This window comes from Ranitomeya variabilis, chromosome 8 (assembly GCF_051348905.1).
Source record: "Ranitomeya variabilis isolate aRanVar5 chromosome 8, aRanVar5.hap1, whole genome shotgun sequence".
Classification (NCBI taxonomy): domain Eukaryota; kingdom Metazoa; phylum Chordata; class Amphibia; order Anura; family Dendrobatidae; genus Ranitomeya; species Ranitomeya variabilis.
In genome coordinates this window covers 181,934,816-181,955,018 of record NC_135239.1, presented here as the reverse complement: position 1 = coordinate 181,955,018, position 20,203 = coordinate 181,934,816, and the positions used below count along the sequence as shown (strand labels likewise).

General features: G+C 42.4%; 1 protein-coding gene across 1 annotated transcript in view; it reads left to right on the top strand.

The window, feature by feature from the left end:
- The window catches only part of LOC143788249 (protein Wnt-7a), a 61,928-nt gene that overhangs the window by 7,802 nt on the left and 33,923 nt on the right, over nt 1–20,203 (top strand). The window contains exon 2 of the mRNA XM_077277771.1: nt 14,013–14,239. Within this exon, the coding sequence (XP_077133886.1) occupies nt 14,013–14,239 (227 nt within the window). The remainder of the gene's footprint in view (nt 1–14,012; nt 14,240–20,203) is intronic.

Here is a 20,203-nt window from a genome sequence, read left to right as displayed (position 1 = left end):
ATTAGTCATCTGTCCCAGACAATTTGTGTTGGCCCTTGTGAACGGGCCATTACCTGAGTACTTGTTTATGGCCGAAATTGCCCCATGGCCTTTTATGGTACCAATCTGATTTCACATGCTCCAACATTTTTATTGATCGTTGATCACATTTGTGTAAGTTGTGGCAAATATTTGATTATCGAAAGTCATATATACTAAGTCAATGTATTCCCATGATTTTATTGCTTGGCAATTTCCATGCTCGGTGGTTAAGATCTATTAGAAGCTCCAAAAATACGCTATTACCTATGGATACTTAAGTAAACTCTCAGATGTTCGCTAATATCTCACGCAACCACTAATAATTGTTATGCCTGGCACTGAATTGGTTCACCTTAGTGCATAATTTCCTGGCATCTATAGAGACCGGCCAAACTAATATACTAGTAGGTGTACAGGTGCCGAGACCTTAGTATTGGTGGTAATAGTGGCGTTTCTGATTGTTGCCTCCAAGAGCTAAAGGACAATGGTGGTTGGAAAGCCACCACAGCCTCTGTGTTCAAGTGATCAATGGGAGCGTCAGCTCCTGGGCCTAGAAGGAAATCTCGATGAGATGTGATAAGTGAACGGTGCACAAAGATAATATTGTAGTCACATATCAATTGGCTAAGAATTTTCCATGTGACGCAAGAGAAGTTCATAATTTTTGTTTACAATGTCCACTACTTCTCAATTAGTATATTCCCCACGTAAAAAAAAAAGATTCAAGGTTCAAGATTTTTCCTATGGATGTAAAGGAAAATACGAAAGATCAAATCTCTTGTGTTAATTATGTTTAGTTGTAGCTTCATCAGAACCTAAAGAGGTTGCCCACTACTCCGATGACTGTACTCTCCTCTGGTGCTGGCGCTGTTCAAGCAACATCAGCTCCTGGTCTCCTGGGGCTTGTGTGACATTATGACATGTGAGCCCTGCAGCCAATCACTCTCTCCCTTCCTCCCTTCCTCTCTCATGTCATCCGGATGTGAGTTTTGTCTGAAGGTAGACTATTAATGGCCTTTGATTAGCTGCAGGGCTCACATGACATAACAACATTACGCGATCCTCAGTAAACCCAGCACCGACATTTACATTGGTGAATATAGCAATTGAGAAAGGGATGTCTGAGTAATGGGCATCCCCTTTAAAAGGGACCTGCCAACTCTCATGACTTGTCTAATTTAGTAAATAATTGTATTACGTAGAACAAAGGAATTTTAAAGATTTTTTTCTAATAATTCTGTATTGTGCCATGTAAGGCTACGTTCACATTTGCGTTGCGTCGGGCGCAGGTTCGGCGACGCATGGCGGCGCATGCGTCATGCGCCCCTATATTTAATATGGGGGTGCATGGAGATGCGTTTGGAGCGCCCCCACACCGCCGCAGGGCCTAGGGGTACCCGGAGCCGGGCCTCTGGGTCTCAGTCCTGGGGTTGTCACGGTGGCTGGACCCGGTCCGTGGCCCTGTCCGTCAGTGGGGGACGTCCGGTGCAATAAATGATGATGATGGTGCAGTAACGGTGGTGTAGCGGTGCAGTTGTGGGGTGCAGGTCGCGATAAATAACGAGGACACCAGGTTGCAGTCTCTTTACCTCTTTACTGGAGATCTCTCAGTCCGCAGTCCAGAATACGGTTCACCAGGCTGCGCAAGTCCGGTCGGTCCGATGGCACCTCCAGAGTTCTCCTCACAGGTGGAAATCAGTGCCCTCCTTCTTAGCGCTATGTGTTGTAGTCCTTCCCTGCTGTGCTCACGGAAAGTACCCCACAACTGTCGTGTCTGTTTCTTAAGTTCCCTCACAACTCGATTCACTGATGTTCTTCTCGTATTCCATCCCTCCCTGTTATTCAGGTTGGAACGGCACCCGTTTGTCAGGTAGGCCTGGAGTTCTTCCGGGACCCTAGAGACGCCCCTCTCCCGCAATTTCCCCCCAAGACTTCATAGGTGATATGTGGTAGACAGCCCGCCTTAAACTGACTGCCCTGCCGCTGTTTGGAGTATGGCTTGAAGCTGTATGCTATTCCACTCCCTCGGCGTTCCGGCCACCGGTAATGCGCCTCAGTAGGATGTTGCTCCGGTCCTACAGCATGACCCCTACTGGTATTTCTCCTTTTTGCTTGATCTCGTTTCTCACTCAGCACAATCTATCTCGCTTCTAGTCCTTTCTTGGGCACCGCCGCTATGCTGAGCAGGCACGGTCCCGTTACGTTCTTTCCAATGCCAAGCCTCTGTCAGGATCCCACCCCTGACAGAGACCCTACTGTCTCTTCCTCCACAACACCCTCTGCCACAAGGTGTTGCTTCGTTCAATCCAGTCAGCTTTCTCTTACTAACTTCCTGCCTGACCCCCAGTTTACCCACTATGGTGGGGAGTGGCCTAATGAATAGCACCCTTAGCTCCCCCCCGGAGGCCCTGCTGTGAAACATATTGGTGTCTGTGATACCTGGTCAGATGAACTCCTTTGGTGCCATCGAACGCACCATGGCTCCCCATAGTGGCGGAGCCACAGTACTGCAACGACCAGGACTCTGGGGCGCTGCACGTTGTCTTGCGTTTTGTGACGTATGCGTCATTTTTGGCGCAAGCGTCAGGGCGCACAGGACACTGCATGTTGCATTTTTTTTGCGCCGAAAATCAGGCCAAAATTGGACGCATGCATCAGAAAAAGCTGCGTTTTGCTGCGTTTTTGCATGCGTTGTGCGTTGCGTCGCCGACGCTGCGCCGCACAACGCAAATGTGAACGTAGCCTAATTGGTATTCCTCCTAGAAATTTAGGATGACATTGACAACTGGGTGTTACCATTCTTTTTGCCAGAGAGGCGTGTCTCCAGACAGTCTGATATTGTCAGCACTGATTGGACAGAGACAAACTGTGCTGGGACACGCCCCCAACTGGTGTTACTCTAAGGCTGTGCACACGTTCCGGATTTTTCGCTGATTTTTCACATTTTTTCACAATCAAAACGCTTAAAAAACGCATACATATGGATCCCATCATTTATAATGGTTTCCGCCGTATTTGTGCACATGTTGCGTATTTTTCCGCGAAAAAAAACCGCAGGTCGGAAAAATACGCATCATGTTCATTAATTTTGCGGATTTTAAGCGGATTTCCCGCTATATTATTGCATTGAGAACCTCCGGAAAAAAACAGGAAAAATCCACATAAAATCCGCATTAAAAACGCGCAAAATACGCGACAAAACGCGTGCAGAATTCCTGCGGAAAACCTCAGGATTTTCTCAGGAAATTTCTGCATACTTTCCGGACGCATACCCTAATTGTTAACTGATTTTGTAAAGTTCTAGAAGAAATAACAAAGGAGCGACACAATGTTGGGAGCTAAGGAAAGACGTTCCCAAATTGTTAATTAATGAAGAATACAATTATTTAGTAAAATAGACATGTCAGGAGAGCTGACGGGGTGACTTCGTAATATCAGACATACAAGCAAGGTCAGTGTGTAAGAAACCGTGTGATTTGAGTATCATGACAGTATGTCAGATGAAGCAGGTGTTTTTACTAGTGAATGATCTAAAGGGCGCTGATATAATGTAGCTGGATTTTAGCATCTAGATTTTGGTTGCAAGAACCAAACTTCCATGGATCTACTGAACCAAACTTGGATCACCATAAAAACTTAATTGGGACCTATGTTCGAATCTGTAGAACCAAGGCAATGTTACATCTGTCCAAGTAATGCTGACATGCCGCCACATTACAGGCTTGTAAAATTGAAATATGATGATGCCTAAAATTGCCATCCAAGTTATAGGGCAACATTCTGCTGCATCTGTATTCCTCCTAGCAGATGAACGTATATCTCAGACAGATAGCACTTCTGCCGCTCAGCTGTTTCCAGTGTTGCCGGTGGTGGTCTCTGGCCAGAGGCACTCACTGGCGGAACTGGCTGTCTTCTGATAGTCACCGGGAACTGCACATCTGGAAATCGAACTGCACTCATATGTCATCCGAGTGCAGTCTGATGTTTTCCACGGATTCACTTGCATGGCTGAGTACAATGTGAATATTGGCTCAAACTCGGCATGGAGCGTTTTTTTTCATCAGGCAGTCTCTGACCGAGGAAATAACCTGACAGGTCCACGGCCCCATAGAATAACATTGGTCTGGGTGCAATCCTGTGTTTTGTCAGATTGCTCTTGAACTGAAAATACGATCGTCTGCACCTGCCCTTTGTATAGAGCATCAGAAAATATCTGAAGAATGGTCAGATCTCTTCTTTTAACCGCTTGTCGTCTTTAGAAACCCAAAGCGGTTAAAACAACCTCAAAAAGCCTGAACATGTGAACAGCGAAACATTTTTTACTTAGAAATAAATGTTCATTCTTTTGAACATTTTTCAGGCAGGTTTCAGAGCAGAATCCTCCCTGAAAAAAAAACCCTTGGGTGTGCGTACCCTTAGGTTATGTTCCCACACAGTTTCATTTTTTTTCTGCTCTCTTTACAGCTTTTTTTTCACATTCTCATTGTTTTCTTTGGGAGAGAAAAAAATGCCGCAAAAACACTGAAAACATTGATTGACCTTCTGCAGGTTTTAAAACCGCTGAAGTTCTCAAATTAAGTCAGGAAAAAAAAACAATCGTGTGCACGAGATTTCTGTAATTTCACTTTAAAAAGCAGTTTTTAATTTGCATAAAAAAGCAGCAAAAACAAACAAACACAAAAAACGCTGCATGTGAACACAGCCTAAGGCTTCCTTCAAACACAGTGTTTTTTTCCTAGCCTGTAAAAAATATGTTTTTCTCTATGCCTGTGATACAGAAAAAAATGTTACAGGCCGAAAAAAAAAAACCAAAAGTGTGAAAAAATAGCCACAATTGAATTTTAACTTTAACATAGATGTAATTAAACATTGAGTAACACATAAAAAAGATCCAACAAATGCCTTGTGCTGCAATGTCCAAGTGTTTCCGAGCGCTCCCCGTACTGTAGACCGTGCTGTACGCTCCTGCGGTCTTTAATTTATGACTCAGGAAGTGTTTGTCACTTTTTGGCACGAGCCTCCGGCTTTTTATCTTGTGTTATAATTATAGTAAAAAAAAAAAAAGAAAGCAGAAAAAAACACACACACATAAACTGATAGGGAAAGGCGAGGCCCGAACGTCCACGAAACGTCCACACTCTTTCCTTCAAACGTCATCGGTGTGATTACCAGCAGTTACTTTAGGAAAGGGAAAAACTGTTCAGTGACAAATTTGGAACATGGAAAATAAAGTGTGAGCTGTAAATCTGGATGTTCCGCGCCATGTGCAGCTGACAGAACTTGCCATTGTTCCGGAATCCTGTGGGAGATAAAAGGTTAAAGTAGATGCGATCACTAGAGTCATTTATCATTGGGAACAGTGGATTTATTTGGAAAAGCTGGAACATTAGTAGAACATAGTGGTGATCGAGCAGAGAAACGCTCGAGTGCTCGGTACTGGAATCGAGCACTTTGGACACTCAGATGCGCTGGACTCGATTAGCGAGCATAATGGAAGTGAATGGCAAACTCGAGCATTTTTCCAGAGGACGGAAATTCACTCTCTGCACCCAGCTCAGATAATTCACCAACAGGGACAATTACTAGAGTCATTTATCATTGAGAACAGTGGATTCATTTGGATAAGCTGGAACATTAGTAGAACATAGTGGTGATCGAGCAGTGAAACGCACGAGTGCTCGATACTGGAGTCGAGCACGTCGGACGCTTGGATACACTCGACTCAAATAGCGAGCATAATGGAAGTGAATGCAAACTCAAGCATTTTTCCAGAGGATGGAAACTCTCTCACTACACCCAGCTCAGATAATTCACCCACCAGGATCCGAGCACTCGAGCACCACGTGATACTCGGCACCGCTTGCTACTCGATCGAGAACCCTCATGTTAGCAGGGTCGCCGCTGCTGTAGGAAGCTGGTGGAGGCCACAGGCTGGTGGGAGGTGGTGTTCAGCAGAGGCAGGAGTGGGGCAATGTTGCGGATCCCAGGCTGGTAGGAGGTGGTGTTCAGGGGAGGCAGGTGTGGGGCAATGCTGTGGGTCCCATGCTGGTAGGAGGTGGTGTTCGGCAGTGGCAGGAGTGGGGCAATGCTGTGGGTCCCATGCTGGTAGGAGGTGTTTGGCAGAGGCAGGTGTGGGGTAATGCTGTGGGTCCCATGCTGGTAGGAGGTGGTGTTCGGCGGAGGCAGGATTGGGGCAATGCTGTGGGTCCCATGCTGGTAGGAGGTGGTGTTCGGCAGTGGCAGGAGTGGGGCAATGCTGTGGGTCCCATGCTGGTAGGAGGTGTTCGGCAGAGGCAGGAGTGGGGCAATGCTGTGGGTCCCATGCTGGTAGGAGGTGGTGTTCAGGGGAGGCAGGTGTGGGGCAATGCTGTGGGTCCCATGCTGGTAGGAGGTGGTGTTCGGCAGTGGCAGGAGTGGGGCAATGCTGTGGGTCCCATGCTGGTAGGAGGTGTTTGGCAGAGGCAGGTGTGGGGTAATGCTGTGGGTCCCATGCTGGTAGGAGGTGGTGTTCGGCGGAGGCAGGATTGGGGCAATGCTGTGGGTCCCATGCTGGTAGGAGGTGGTGTTCGGCAGTGGCAGGAGTGGGGCAATGCTGTGGGTCCCATGCTGGTAGGAGGTGTTCGGCAGAGGCAGGAGTGGGGCAATGCTGTGGGTCCCATGCTGGTAGGAGGTGGTGTTCAGGGGAGGCAGGTGTGGGGCAATGCTGTGGGTCCCATGCTGGTAGGAGGTGGTGTTCGGCAGTGGCAGGAGTGGGGCAATGCTGTGGGTCCCATGCTGGTAGGAGGTGTTTGGCAGAGGCAGGTGTGGGGTAATGCTGTGGGTCCCATGCTGGTAGGAGGTGGTGTTCGGCGGAAGCAGGATTGGGGCAATGCTGTGGGTCCCATGCTGATAGGAGGTGGTGTTCAGCAGAGGCAGGAGTGGGGCAATGCTGTGGGTCCCATGCTGGTAGGAGGTGGTGTTCGGCAGTGGCAGGAGTGGGGCAATGCTGTGGGTCCCATGCTGGTAGGAGGTGTTCGGCAGAGGCAGGAGTGGGGCAATGCTGTGGGTCCCATGCTGGTAGGAGGTGGTGCTCAGGGGAGGCAGGTGTGGGGCAATGCTGTGGGTCCCATGCTGGTAGGAGGTGGTGTTCGGCAGTGGCAGGAGTGGGGCAATGCTGTGGGTCCCATGCTGGTAGGAGGTGTTTGGCAGAGGCAGGTGTGGGGTAATGCTGTGGGTCCCATGCTGGTAGGAGGTGGTGTTCGGCGGAGGCAGGATTGGGGCAATGCTGTGGGTCCCATGCTGGTAGGAGGTGGTGTTCAGCAGAGGCTGGAGTGGGGCAATGCTGTGGGTCCCATGCTGGTAGGAGGTGGTGTTCGGCAGTGGCAGGAGTGGGGCAATGCTGTGGGTCCCATGCTGGTAGGAGGTGTTCGGCAGAGGCAGGTGTGGGGTAATGCTGTGGGTCCCATGCTGGTAGGAGGTGGTGTTCGGCGGAGGCAGGATTGGGGCAATGCTGTGGGTCCCATGCTGGTAGGAGGTGGTGTTCGGCAGAGGCAGGTGTGGGGTAATGCTGTGGGTCCCATGCTGGTAGGAGGTGGTGTTCGGCGGAGGCAGGAGTGGGGCAATGCTGCAGATCCCAGGCTGGTAGGAGGTGGTGTTCGGTGGCGTGGATGCAGAGATTTTGTGAAAGTCAGGAGCCCTCGCACTTTCCATGGTTTTCAATGTGGTGTACTCTATGAAAATGGCCGCTGGAGGCGGCACATGAGCAATTGACATCTCCACCTGTGCATGCGCCGCCTCTGGCAGCCATTTTCCCAGAGTCCACCACATTGAAAAGCATGGGAATTGCTGGGGATCAGAAAATGTTGATGGAGCCCCTACACCGCCAAACACCAACTCCTACCAGCCTAGGATCATCGCTCCACTCCTGGCACCGCCGCCAGAAGCTTCCTTAGGCAGCAACCCTGGGACCCCATTCCATTTTTGTTTTCCATAGGTTAACATTGTACTGTACACCGCATGAAAAACTGCTGAGGATCCGCAGCAAAAACCGCAATGTGTGCACATACCCTTAAAGTGCCTGTATCATTTTTTATCTAAAAAAAGTATATTGATAACTGGTTATAATTTATAAAAAAATAAAGATAATACTTTACCAATTATATTTGGACCGCACCTTAGGAAATGCCAAGGTCCTCCCTAATCCATAATAACAAGGGAATCTCCATCTCTCACAGGTGCTCCTGGTTAATATTTGGCCAACCTTTCCGCTTAGAACATGGAAATAAATATTTTGTTGTTACATAGTTAATACGGTTCGGTTGCAAAAAGACACTTGTCCATCCAGGGATGGGAAATTATATATTTCAGAGTTATCGACCTTTTTAGATTTTTGTTGCAGAATGTGTAGAAATATAATTCATCCCATCTCTTCTTGGTTGAGTATTTAGACAGGTGCAAGGCATAACTTCTCTTGTTCTGCCCACTCTGTTTTTTTTCTATTGTCCCTTAATACAATACATCCCTTTGCAAAGCCTGTATTCTCAGCATCTTGGCAGCTCATCTTCAGTAGACGTAGACAATGGCACCCAACAACTTGCTGCTTTTTGATGTAGGTCACATGCAATATTTAGTCTTTACCCTTTTTGTACTGTACATGGGACACTGCACCATGGATCTTTTTTCTATACTCTATTCTGTGTTTGGGGAGAGTTTCACAACAGCGATTTCATTGCTGCTCGGCCCATTATTAATGCAGGTGTGAACTTAAAGGAGTTATCCAGCCCAACAAAAAATATAGTTCAAAGTGCTTAAACAAATTGTTTGTTGAACTGGACACAGAATGTAATAGTGGCAGCAAAACTGAATAAAACTTTTTTTTTTCATCTCTGTGTTGCAGAGATATTAGCAATCATAGTATTTGGCACCTAATGAGTTAACTTTTTTTTTAAGTCTAAGTGAATGTTATTGCAGTTTTCACTGGAGGCATGTATTTTTTCTCCCTGCATGCTGCTGACCAATCATAAGCAGGAAGCAACATACTAGAGAAAGAACATGTCCCTACCATAACTTAGAGCAGATTTCTCAGAATGTGAGATACAGTTATATGAAAAAGTTTGGGCACCCCTATTAATCTTAAGCTTAATGTTTTCTAAAAATTGTTTTTTTTGCAACAGCTATTTCAGTTTCATATATCTAATAACTGTTGGACACAGTAATGTTTCTGCCTTGAAATGAGGTTTATTGTACTAACAGAAAATGTGCAATCTGCATTCAAACAAAATTTGACAGGTGCATAAGTATGGGCACCCTTATCATTTTTTTGTTTTAAATACTCCTACCTACTTTTTACTGGCTTACTAAAGCACTTTTTTTGGTTTTGTAACCTCATTGAGCTTTGAACTTCATAGCCAGGTGTATGCAATCATGAGAAAAGCTACTTAAAGTGGCCACTTGCAAGTTGTTCTTCTGTTTGAATCTCCTCTGAAGAGTGGCATCATGGGCTCCTCAAAACAACTATCAAATGATCTGAAAACAAAGATTATTCAACATAGTTGTTCAGGGGAAGGATACAAAAAGTTGTCTAAGAGATTTAACCTGTCAATTTCCACTGTGAGGAACATAGTAAGGAAATGGAAGAACACAGGTACAGTTCTTGTTAAGGCCAGAAGTGGCAGGCCAAGAAAAACATCAGAAAGGCAGAGAAGAATGGTGAGATCAGTCAAGGACAATCCTCAGACCACCTCCAGAGAGCTGCAGCATCAACTTGCTGCAGATGGTGTCACTGTGCATCAGTCAACTATACAACGCACTTTGCACAAGGAGAAGCTGTATGGGAGAGTGATGCGAAAGAAGCCATTTCTGCAAGCACGCCACAAACAGAGTCGGCTGAGGTATGCAAAAGCACATTTGGAGAAGCCAATTTCTTTATGGAAGAAGGTCCTGTGGACTGATGAACCCAAGATTGAGTTGTTTGGTCATACAAAAAGGCGTTATGCATGGTGGCAAAAAAACACAGCATTCCAAGAAAAACACTTGCTACCCACAGTAAAATTTGGTGGAGGTTCCATCATGCTTTGGGGCTGTGTGGCCAATGCCGGCACCGGGAATCTTGTTAAAGTTGAGGGACGCATGGATTCCTCTCAGTATCAGCATATTCTTGACAATAATGTTCATGAATCAGTGACAAAGTTGAAGTTACGCAGGGGATGGATCTTTCAGCAAGACAATGATCCAAAACACCGCTCCAAATCTACTCAGGCATTCATGCAGAGGAACAAATACTCTGTTCTGGAATGGCCATCCCAGTCCTCAGACCTGAATATCATTGAACATCTGTGGGATCATTTGAAGAGGGCTGTCCATGCTCGGCGACCATCAAACTTAACTGAACTGGAATTGTTTTGTAAAGAGGAATGGACAAAAATACCTTCATCCAGGATCCAGGAACTCATTAAAAGCTACAGGAAGCGACTAGATTCTGTTATTTTTGCAAAAGGAGGATCTACTAAATATTAATGTCACTTTTCTGGTGAGGTGCCCATACTTATGCACCTGTCAAATTTTATTTGAATGCAGATTGCACATTTTCTGTTAGTACAATAAACCTAATTTCAAGGCAGAAACATTACTGTTTCCAACAGTTATTAAATATATGAAACTGAAATAGCTGTTGCAAAAAAAACAATTTTTATAAAACATTAAACTTAAGATTAATAGGGGTGCCCAAACTTTTTCATATAACTGTATAATGATGCAGCTCTGATCTCCTGGTCGAACCTCCTGTATGAGTCAGTATGAGGAGAGGAGCAGCACAGCTGAGTATAGTTGTGTCATATTAAAAATAGTAGTGATGAACAAACGTGCTCAGATAACGTCTTATCCGAGCATGCTCAGGTGTTCTCTGAGTATCTTGGGCGTGCTTGTAGATTATGTTTGCGGCCCTGTGGCTGCATAATTTCTGGCTGTTAAACAGCCTGAACACATTCATTGATTGTTTGTTAGGGAATCCTCACATGTGTTCAGGCTGTCTAACAACTGCAAATCATGCAGCCACACGGATGCGAACATAATATATGAGCACGCCCGAGATACTCTGATTACACCTGAGCATGCTCGGATAAGACATTATTTGAGCACGTTTGCTCATCACTATTTGCAATGTGACACAGCTAAACTCAGCTGTGCTGCCCCTACCCTCACACTGACTCATGAACGTTCGCTCATCACTAACTGCAAATCCTTGTATCAGATGTCCTGATTACTGAATCTGTCAGTAATCACACTTGTGTCTGCTGTGCTCAACTTGTAATTCCTCTGCAGTGAGATCAGGTCTGTCATTACATCTCCCACAGGAGCAGCCTGGCAGTTTTGAGCTACTCCTGTGTGAGATGTTAGATACCCTGCTTTGATCTCACTGCAAAGGGATTACATGCTTTTAGACTTGCATCATATTAGAAAATTGCATAGCTTACCTTACTAATTTATTAACTTTTGAGAACAATTTTTTTATGCTGGACAATCCCTTTAAAATGTAGTTGCATTTTGTTAATGGTATGGAAATATTTAATGATTTAAATAGTTAAAGGGGTGTACCCATCTCATACATATATGGTATATACACAAGATATGCAATACATTTATAGTAGATATGGGTTCTATTTAAAATAGTTTGAGTTCCGACCAACCCTCTACTAACAGCGGTTCACATCTTTGCAAGAAGCAAGAACCAGGGTCCATGAGATTGATATAAGGTGAAACTCACGTCTACTATACATTTTTGGCATGTCCTGTGGTTATGCCATAAAGGTACAAGATGGGAATCCACCTTTTAAAAAGCAATTATCTAATGGCTTACAGCAGTGAAGTAACTACAGTCCAATGGGCCCTGGTGTAAAATTTGGATCTGGGCCTCCATCTGCATGTAGGTCAGATCTATGACCCCTTGAAGCATTATTGATCTTATATTGACATGGGTATTCAACCCCATGTAATAATGCCCCCCATCCTGGTTGTTTCCTATAATAATATCTCCCATCATGGCTTCCATCCTATAATAATGTTCCTAACCTAGGCCCCTTTCTGTTATAATGTCCTCCATCCTGGGCTTCTTCCTGGTATAATGACCCCATCCTGTGCCTCTTTCTCATGTAATATTCTCCATCCTGGGCCACTTTCTGGTATAATGACCCCCATCCTGGCATAATGCCCCTCATTGTGGGCCCCTTATATAATGCCCTCCATCCTTGGCCAATTCCTTGTATAATACCCCACATCGTGGGTTCCTTCCTTGTATAATGCTCCCCCATCCTGGGCTCATTTCTTTGTATAATACCCCACATCGTGGGCCCATTCCTTATATAATACCCCCCATCCTGGGCCCATTCCTTATATAATACCCCCCATCCTGGGCCCATTCCTTATATAATACCCCCATCCTGGGCCCATTCCTTGTATAATGCCCCCCATCCTGGGCCCATACCTTGTATAATGCCCTGATGTAATGTTCTGCCTCTTTTTTCCAATACTTTAAATAAAAACAAAATAAATGATTCTTTTCACCTTCCTCCCCTCCCACAACATGCAGTGTCCTCTTTTGTAGCTGACTTAAGTGTGCTGTCATGGGCAGCGCATTACGTTACTGCCTTGCGCCTCTTGTAACTAGCACGCTGATGTCAACTGCTGGCCTCTGATTGGTTGGCAGAGCAGGGAGACGGTGGATCTCTGTGCAGCAATATACTTCAGCTGAATATGCATCCTTGGTAATGAAAGGGACCAGGTTGTAAGGAGAAATGTAGGAAAGGAGAAGTGAAAGAGGGTCCTCTCTCCTCCTGTACCAGTTGTGACTTGTATTGTTCAAGATTATTGTACTTGTTTTTATTATGTATACCTCTCCTCACATGTAAAGTGCCATGGAATAAATGGCACTATAATAATAAATAATAATAGGCTTGCCAAAATGTTGGAAATGGTACTAAGAGATTGATTATGGATCATCGACAGAATGGAAAAAATGAGTAGTAGTAGACAGTAATGATGAAGGATGAGATTTAGCTCTTTGTGCATGTCCTTGGAGAGCTTTGTCGGTGAGAGTAATAGGTTTATGTTGTGTTCCATAGTGGATGGGCAACCACTGCAATGACTGGAACAGAATGGAGGCATCGGTGCAGCAGCTGGATGTAAATATTAGCCTGATGCTTTCAGCATGGATTGGGGGGGGAGTTTATTGAGAAGAAGATAAATTAAATGCAGTAATAAAAAATGCTTACAAATCACCTATGACTGAAAATACACTCCCCTGGACATAACTTTAAGTTTGAGACACACAGTGGTTCGGTACAGCTCATAGCAGATTATAAATGATGTATCACTGATCTGTAGTATATGAAAAAAGTGTTTGTTGTTCAGCTCACCCTCATGAAAGACTTCTCGTGGTCCATATGTGGAGCACAGGATTTCATTTCTGCCAGACGTGGAAGCAATGCAATGATGAAGGTAAAAATCTAGCTCTCACAACATCCGATAAAAGACAAATCTGTAATGGTAATAAAATAACCTGACGCGTTTTGAACACGATATATGTTCTTAAACTAGGAATATACCAACTTTAAGAACACATATTGTGTTCGAAACGCGTCCAGTTATTTTATTACCCACCTCTCTCCTCTCAAACTACGCACAACAATGCCTGTGTTTTATTGAGTTACTATTAAAGATTTGTCTTTTATCTGATTTTGGGAGAGCTGGATTTTTACCTTCATAGCTGCATAACTGATCTGTACAACCTGCATTCATTATGTATTTTACATAAAAGAGGTAAAAATAATTTAACTCAATAAAGGAAGCGATATTATCCTTTGTATAAACTGTAGTACATTATGTATACTTGTACATTACATCAACACAATTGAGGAGATTTCTAGGTAACCGTCTCTGTGGACAGAGCTCTGATTGATTTCCTTAGACCATGTAACTGACAGTACTAATGTTACTTCTTCTCCTGTCTCCCATAATAGAGGCTTCTCTTCTGTGGTGGCACTGGGGGCCAGCGTGATTTGCAGCAAGATTCCAGGCCTGGCACCTAGACAGAGGACTATCTGTCTCAACAGACCTGATGCTATCATTGTGATCGGAGAAGGAGCGCAGATGGGGGTCAATGAGTGTCAGTTTCAGTTCAGAAATGGACGGTGGAACTGTTCTGCCCTGGGAGAGAGGACAGTGTTTGGGAAAGAGCTGAAAGTGGGTATGTTACCAATGACTTGATACTGTAAAATTGACACTTCAATCATTTTATCTGTCTTAGTTCATCGGCCGCAAAACTGGGCCACATACTGTGGATATATCAACGCAGAATCTCTACAGAATATTTATCAAAGTCTGTTCTTTGTATTGCCAGGAAATTTCCACAGCAAGAAGTTTGCATTTAATAGGTGTGTTTAGCTTTTTTTCTTTTCAAGATATTCTTTAGATTGGAAATGTCAATGCCTTTATTTATTATTGTTAATTTTTTTTCGATTTTTTTTTTACATTTTGATATTATATATTTAACAGTGCCGTAAGTTTGCTGACTATCACTTCATACAATTTTTTCAAAAATAGAGCTGAATAGTGCTACCACCATCATACAAGTAGCAGTGCCACACAATAACTAAACAAATGCTGCTATACAGTATTCATATAATACCGACATACAGTGACCCAATAATAGCTCTGTAGATGCAGAATACTAACAGTGCAAACCAATGTCTAAACATTATTAGGTCAAAAAGTAATATTAGGATTATCCCATCTAATAACGTCATGGCAAAACACTTAGCTATGCCTTCACTTTTTCACTTGTGGAGGTCCAATATCTGGGACCCCTAGAGATCCTGAGAAAGGTGATGTAGTATTGGTATAGAACCCTACCTGTTCTATTTTTTTGTCCAAAAGCTGGTGGAGGCAGCGTGATGCTCTGGGCAATCTTCTGCTTGATGACCTTGGCTCCTTTTCTTGCCGATTTACTCAAGGCATGTGCTACCTTGCCTAAACATAGTACCGACCAATATATTCAAACCAAATAGGAAAAAGAGCAGTGATTCCTGAGCCCTGCCACAGAGTGAAGACAAGGGTGTAACGTGACTTCAAAAACGCGTTGAATGTATGACTAAAAATCCAGAGAACATACAACCTTGTCTTCGCTCTATGACAGTGGCTTCGTTTCTTGTCTGGTTTGAATACATTTCTTCCCACCAGCGTGTGGGTCAACAGTCAGAGCAGAAGCCCTCCATTCTTACGAGTATGGAGTTGTGCCAGGTCACAACCCAGTCAGGAGAACATGTGCAATCTCTTGTTCCTTGCTGTGTGTTATACTGGAGGTATCTTCTTGGAGCGCCTTTTTCTCTTTTTCCTTTCACTGCATGGTACAGACTAAGTACACGGCTTCATGTCAGCAGAATTCCCGAATGGCCCTGGCTCCTTCCGGTAGAGAAATATTTTGAGGAACATTTCTCAGATCTCCAACTGATTGAGCATTGGTCGGATGAGCGATAGAGAAAAACATGCCTATCCCATGGAAATGATTTGTTGCTAATGACTTGGTGCCAGATACTTTAGAACAAGTCTTGTGGAGTTTTTGCCTGCTGTTTACGTGGCACAAGAGAGGCCTAAACAATATTTGACAGGTGGTTTAATGTTATGGCTGATACACACATTTATTATATATAGGTACAAGTATATAGTGCGTATGTACTCCTGTGTATGTATATTGTTTAAATACTGAACTTTCTCAGTGAATTCCCACTATTAATATTCATCGATGTTGATGTGTTCAGTACCATCCATCCCCCATGTTTTTTTTCTTATATATTTTTAAACCTCCTGAATTTAAGTACAACAGAATGACATATTTAGCTTCTTTTTCTTGGCAATTCTTCACGCATTTTCTTCTATGCTAATAAGTCTCTGAATGTCTCAATTCATCCATCTCTACAGAAAACTGTTCCAAGGTTTCATTGTCACTCAACCCTTTATCCCATGTCAGCGCTCATGGTTTTACAAAAGTTTATTATAAGTTTATTATCAAAGTCTATTAGTTCAACATGTTCAAAGATGCTTGTCTGCATGACTTTATTAAAAAAAATTATAGCAATTTGTCTTATGTTTTTTAAAAACTAACAACATTTTATTTCATATAATTTGTTTCTTTGAATTTTTTTGCATGTAAAATATGGTACATTTTGTAAAAAATAAATAAATCAGGGAGACAGTTTGAATAGTATATAACTGAGAATAACTTTTCTAGTTATATTTTCAAAATGTAAATTCCAAATCTTTTAGTTTTACCTGAAAGAAAATATAAAACAAACCCTGAAACTAAACATGGTAGGTATGACATAGCAAAATACAACTTCCCTATGATCACTGGTGAATTAGAAATCGTTATTTTACTGCAAGGTAATTTAGTAATATTAACCAATTAAACAGTTGACATAACATAAACATAATAAAATTCAAAGTAACTCAATTTACTTTAAAAAAAATAAATAAATTAGACATCAGTTGTTTTTTATAAAATAAATGAAGTTGTTCACATGTGACTTTTTAAGGAATGTTTTAGAATGTTTTTCATTTTTTTTCTTGATTATTTTTGTTAAATATTCCCGATTTGTAAATTGTGTTTTATCCAATGTATAAGCATTTCAAGAAGACAAGACAAGGTTAGCCGATTAGGTCACTAGTGACCTGGGGTTAGTTGCCATTCAATAGACTCTAAATAACGCCAGGCTTGAAAAGAGTAAAGAAAATCACATAAAAAAGTGAATTTCCAAATTTGAGAAATTCAACAAAGACTGATCTGAAAACATCATGCTTCTATCTGGTTCAGTATACAGCTTATTATCATTTTGAACAAGAAGACATATAGGAATGGGGGAAGGTGGCTCTGTCATGCTATTATGCAAAGATGCCTTCTCCAGACTAAAGAAAATGGTGATCTTTTCATCTTAAGAAAGCTGAACACTAACTTTAAGGAGACATCTTCAAAGTCTATAGATTAGGGACCCAGGTGTCAGTTTCTCACCATGTGCAATGAAGCTTCATTTTTTGTTTTCCCAAAATTCTTGCGTTTTTGGCTTCAACTTTTGTTTTCCCCAAATTCTTTTGTTTTTGGCTTTATTTTTTGCTTTCCATAAATAAGTAGTTTTAATCATGTTTTCTACTCTAAGGATAGGTGCACACGATCATTTTCTTGAGAGAAAAAAATAGAAAAGTTTCTCCGTTGTCTCCATTCTGTCAGTCTGTGAGAGTCGGACTCTACTCGGATGTCATCAGAGTGCAGTCTAATGTTTTTCACGTAACTATAGGCTTGCATAGCCAATTTTGGTCCGACACTTGGATCAAAATTGGACATGTGTCCGGTTTTTATCCTTGGACCAGTTGGTCCAAGGAAAAAGTCAAGCATGTGCTCAGCCCTCTGGAATATCATGGTTGTGACAAGTGCTATCCATAAAAACCATAAATATCACTCGTCCAATGTAATTGGTCATGTGCACAAGCCCTAATAGTCATTTTTTCCCTAGCAACCTTTGATGAATACAGAGTTTAATATCCATAAATTGCCCACGGGACTCCTAAGCCTGGAACAATGGGGAATATAGATTATACTAAAGTATTATCAGAAAACTATATGTAAATTTAGTTAGTTTCCATTGGTTTATATCATGGCTTTGTTCTGATGCTTTTGCCATTTTGGAGTCTGGGAATGTCAGAGGCCATATATATTTTAACTAATTTGAAATAACCAAAATTAATTTGAAAAAAATAAAAATTCAATTTTATCGTGATTTATTTTTAGGCGGAAATTCATTTTCCCACGTTCACAGTTTAATACACATGAAATATTAAGTTATTTTGCAAGATAACTTGGTGATCATTGGTGGTCCGACTGCTGGGATCCTAACAATTTGGACTCTGGAAGCTGGAGAATAAGACTTGTAGAATTCCCATCTGGAAAGTAGTGGAGACCCACATGCTCAGCCTTTGCTCCATTCATTGTCTATATGACTGCTGGAGATACTTGGCTTTCTCAGTCAGTCTTACAGACAATGAATGGGCGGAGGCCGAGTATATTCGCCTCCAACCCATTGAAGATAGGGCTCTGCAGAATCCGACTCTCAGGATCCTAGAGTTTCGTATTTAGGATCACGAAGAATCCCATTGACTGGACACTCTACGTTAAAGGGTCCCTAAATCATATATACCAGACCATCCATGCACCACCAACCAAGATACCAAGGGTGCTCGGATATGTATATAGATAACGGTTCAGTGCAACAAGAAGTAATCAGAAAACCTAAAGAGACAGCACTACAAGAACCAAATAAAAGTATCAAAAACTTTATTAGATAACCAGTAAAAACACATAATGCATATATTCAAGGGATAGTAAAAAATGACAATGATCGCCAAACAAAGGCAGCGAAAAGACCAACAGGCAAATATTCCAAATATATATACCAGATCATAACCACTACAGAAAGTGCAAGTGCATTGTGCAATATAGTGTCATAATAACATTGGCCCATTATGATGTAAAGGGATATATATAATTATAAGAGCATAAGTGCGATATGTTACCCAAACATACACAGTAAAGCCAAGAACACTAGTGAGTGGGTAAATGAATGTAAATTAAATAGTCATATTACCTGGGGGAATCACGCTGCCACCAGCCCCAACGCGCGTTTCGAAGTGGTGCCTTCTTCCGGGGGAACCTGCTAAGTGAAAAAATGTAATTAATTTGCAGATATAGGGTTAATCTGCAGATTAATAGTGTTTGGAACCTGCCCGTGTCGGCAATTAGACCCCTGCTGCCGGGAGGAAATTAACTTTTTTCTTTATGGCAGCTTTCGAGTTTCAGGGTTTCGAGGGTGGTGACCGCAAAACTTCAGTCATTGCTCTGTGTATAGAGAGCAGCTGCTGTAACCGTCTCCCGACTTTGACTAACAGCTGGCCCTAATACTAAGCAAGCTGTCAGTAAGAGCCAGGGGCACAGTTACGGCCACCGCTCTCTATACACAGAGCTGTGACTGAAACTGTTCTGGCGCCGCCCCCATGACTGAAACCCAGGAAGAAAAAAGTTAATTTCCTCCCTGTAGCAGGGCTCTACTTGCCGGCATCAGGCAGGTTAAAAATGCTATTAACCTGCAGATTAACCCCATATCTGCAGGCTAATAGCATTTTTAACACACGACAGGTTCCCTTTAAGCAATTTATGCCTTAAAGGATAACAGTTTTTGTAAAATACCTTTAACTAATTTTTTTCTATATATTTCAAACATTCCAAAAATAATGTTAATTTATAATCTTTATTTAGCAACTTACATAGTTTACTTCTCTTATTCACTAAGCAAATATTCTTATAAGTTGCTATTGATATCAGAATAGTAATATACTGAATATCAAACAATGAAAACCAGCAAACATTTGCGCTTGTGCTGGATTGAACTTTGGAAAGAAAAATCATATTCAATACCTTTTTTAAAAAAAAATTCATATGCTCTACATTATGGTTTCTGCAAACGAGTAGATGTCAGAAATCTAAAACCGACACTGTATGTTTCATGAAACTGTATGTTTTATGTATTATGTCCTGGTAACATGGTAATGAGAGGGAATTGTCATTCATCTATGCATAGACATGATCGTGTCCAGGGAATATGGTCTCCAGGTTTGGGGTTCGTTATGATAAAATTTTCAAGTTAATGGAAACATTCTTGTTTTTACCCATAGGGATGAAATCCCTACGGATCTAAAACTTTTAAAATCCGAGAGGTAGAAACAATTGTATGAAGTCTCAGCTATTCTCTAAGACTTCTTTGTCACCATTTCTGCCGTGCACTTTGAGGTTTCCATCTGAAGAATTCCCAGATTGACACCATGGACGTACTGTAAGCTTCTACTACAAAACATTGTGTACAACATGGTATATCTTTTCTTACCGCATGAAGCAGTGCTACTCCATATACATGCAAAATCTAAGATAGTAACAAAATTAGCATATACCCTGCTGTAAGTAAAAAGTAATAGTACAAATAAATAACATTGGGTACTTAGTAAACACTGTTTTTGATTTTTAAAAAAGTATAAAAGTCATCCAACTGCGACAAGGTGACCCCAAATCGGGATGGTCCTATTTGGGTACACCTTGACGCGGTGCTTTTTTTTT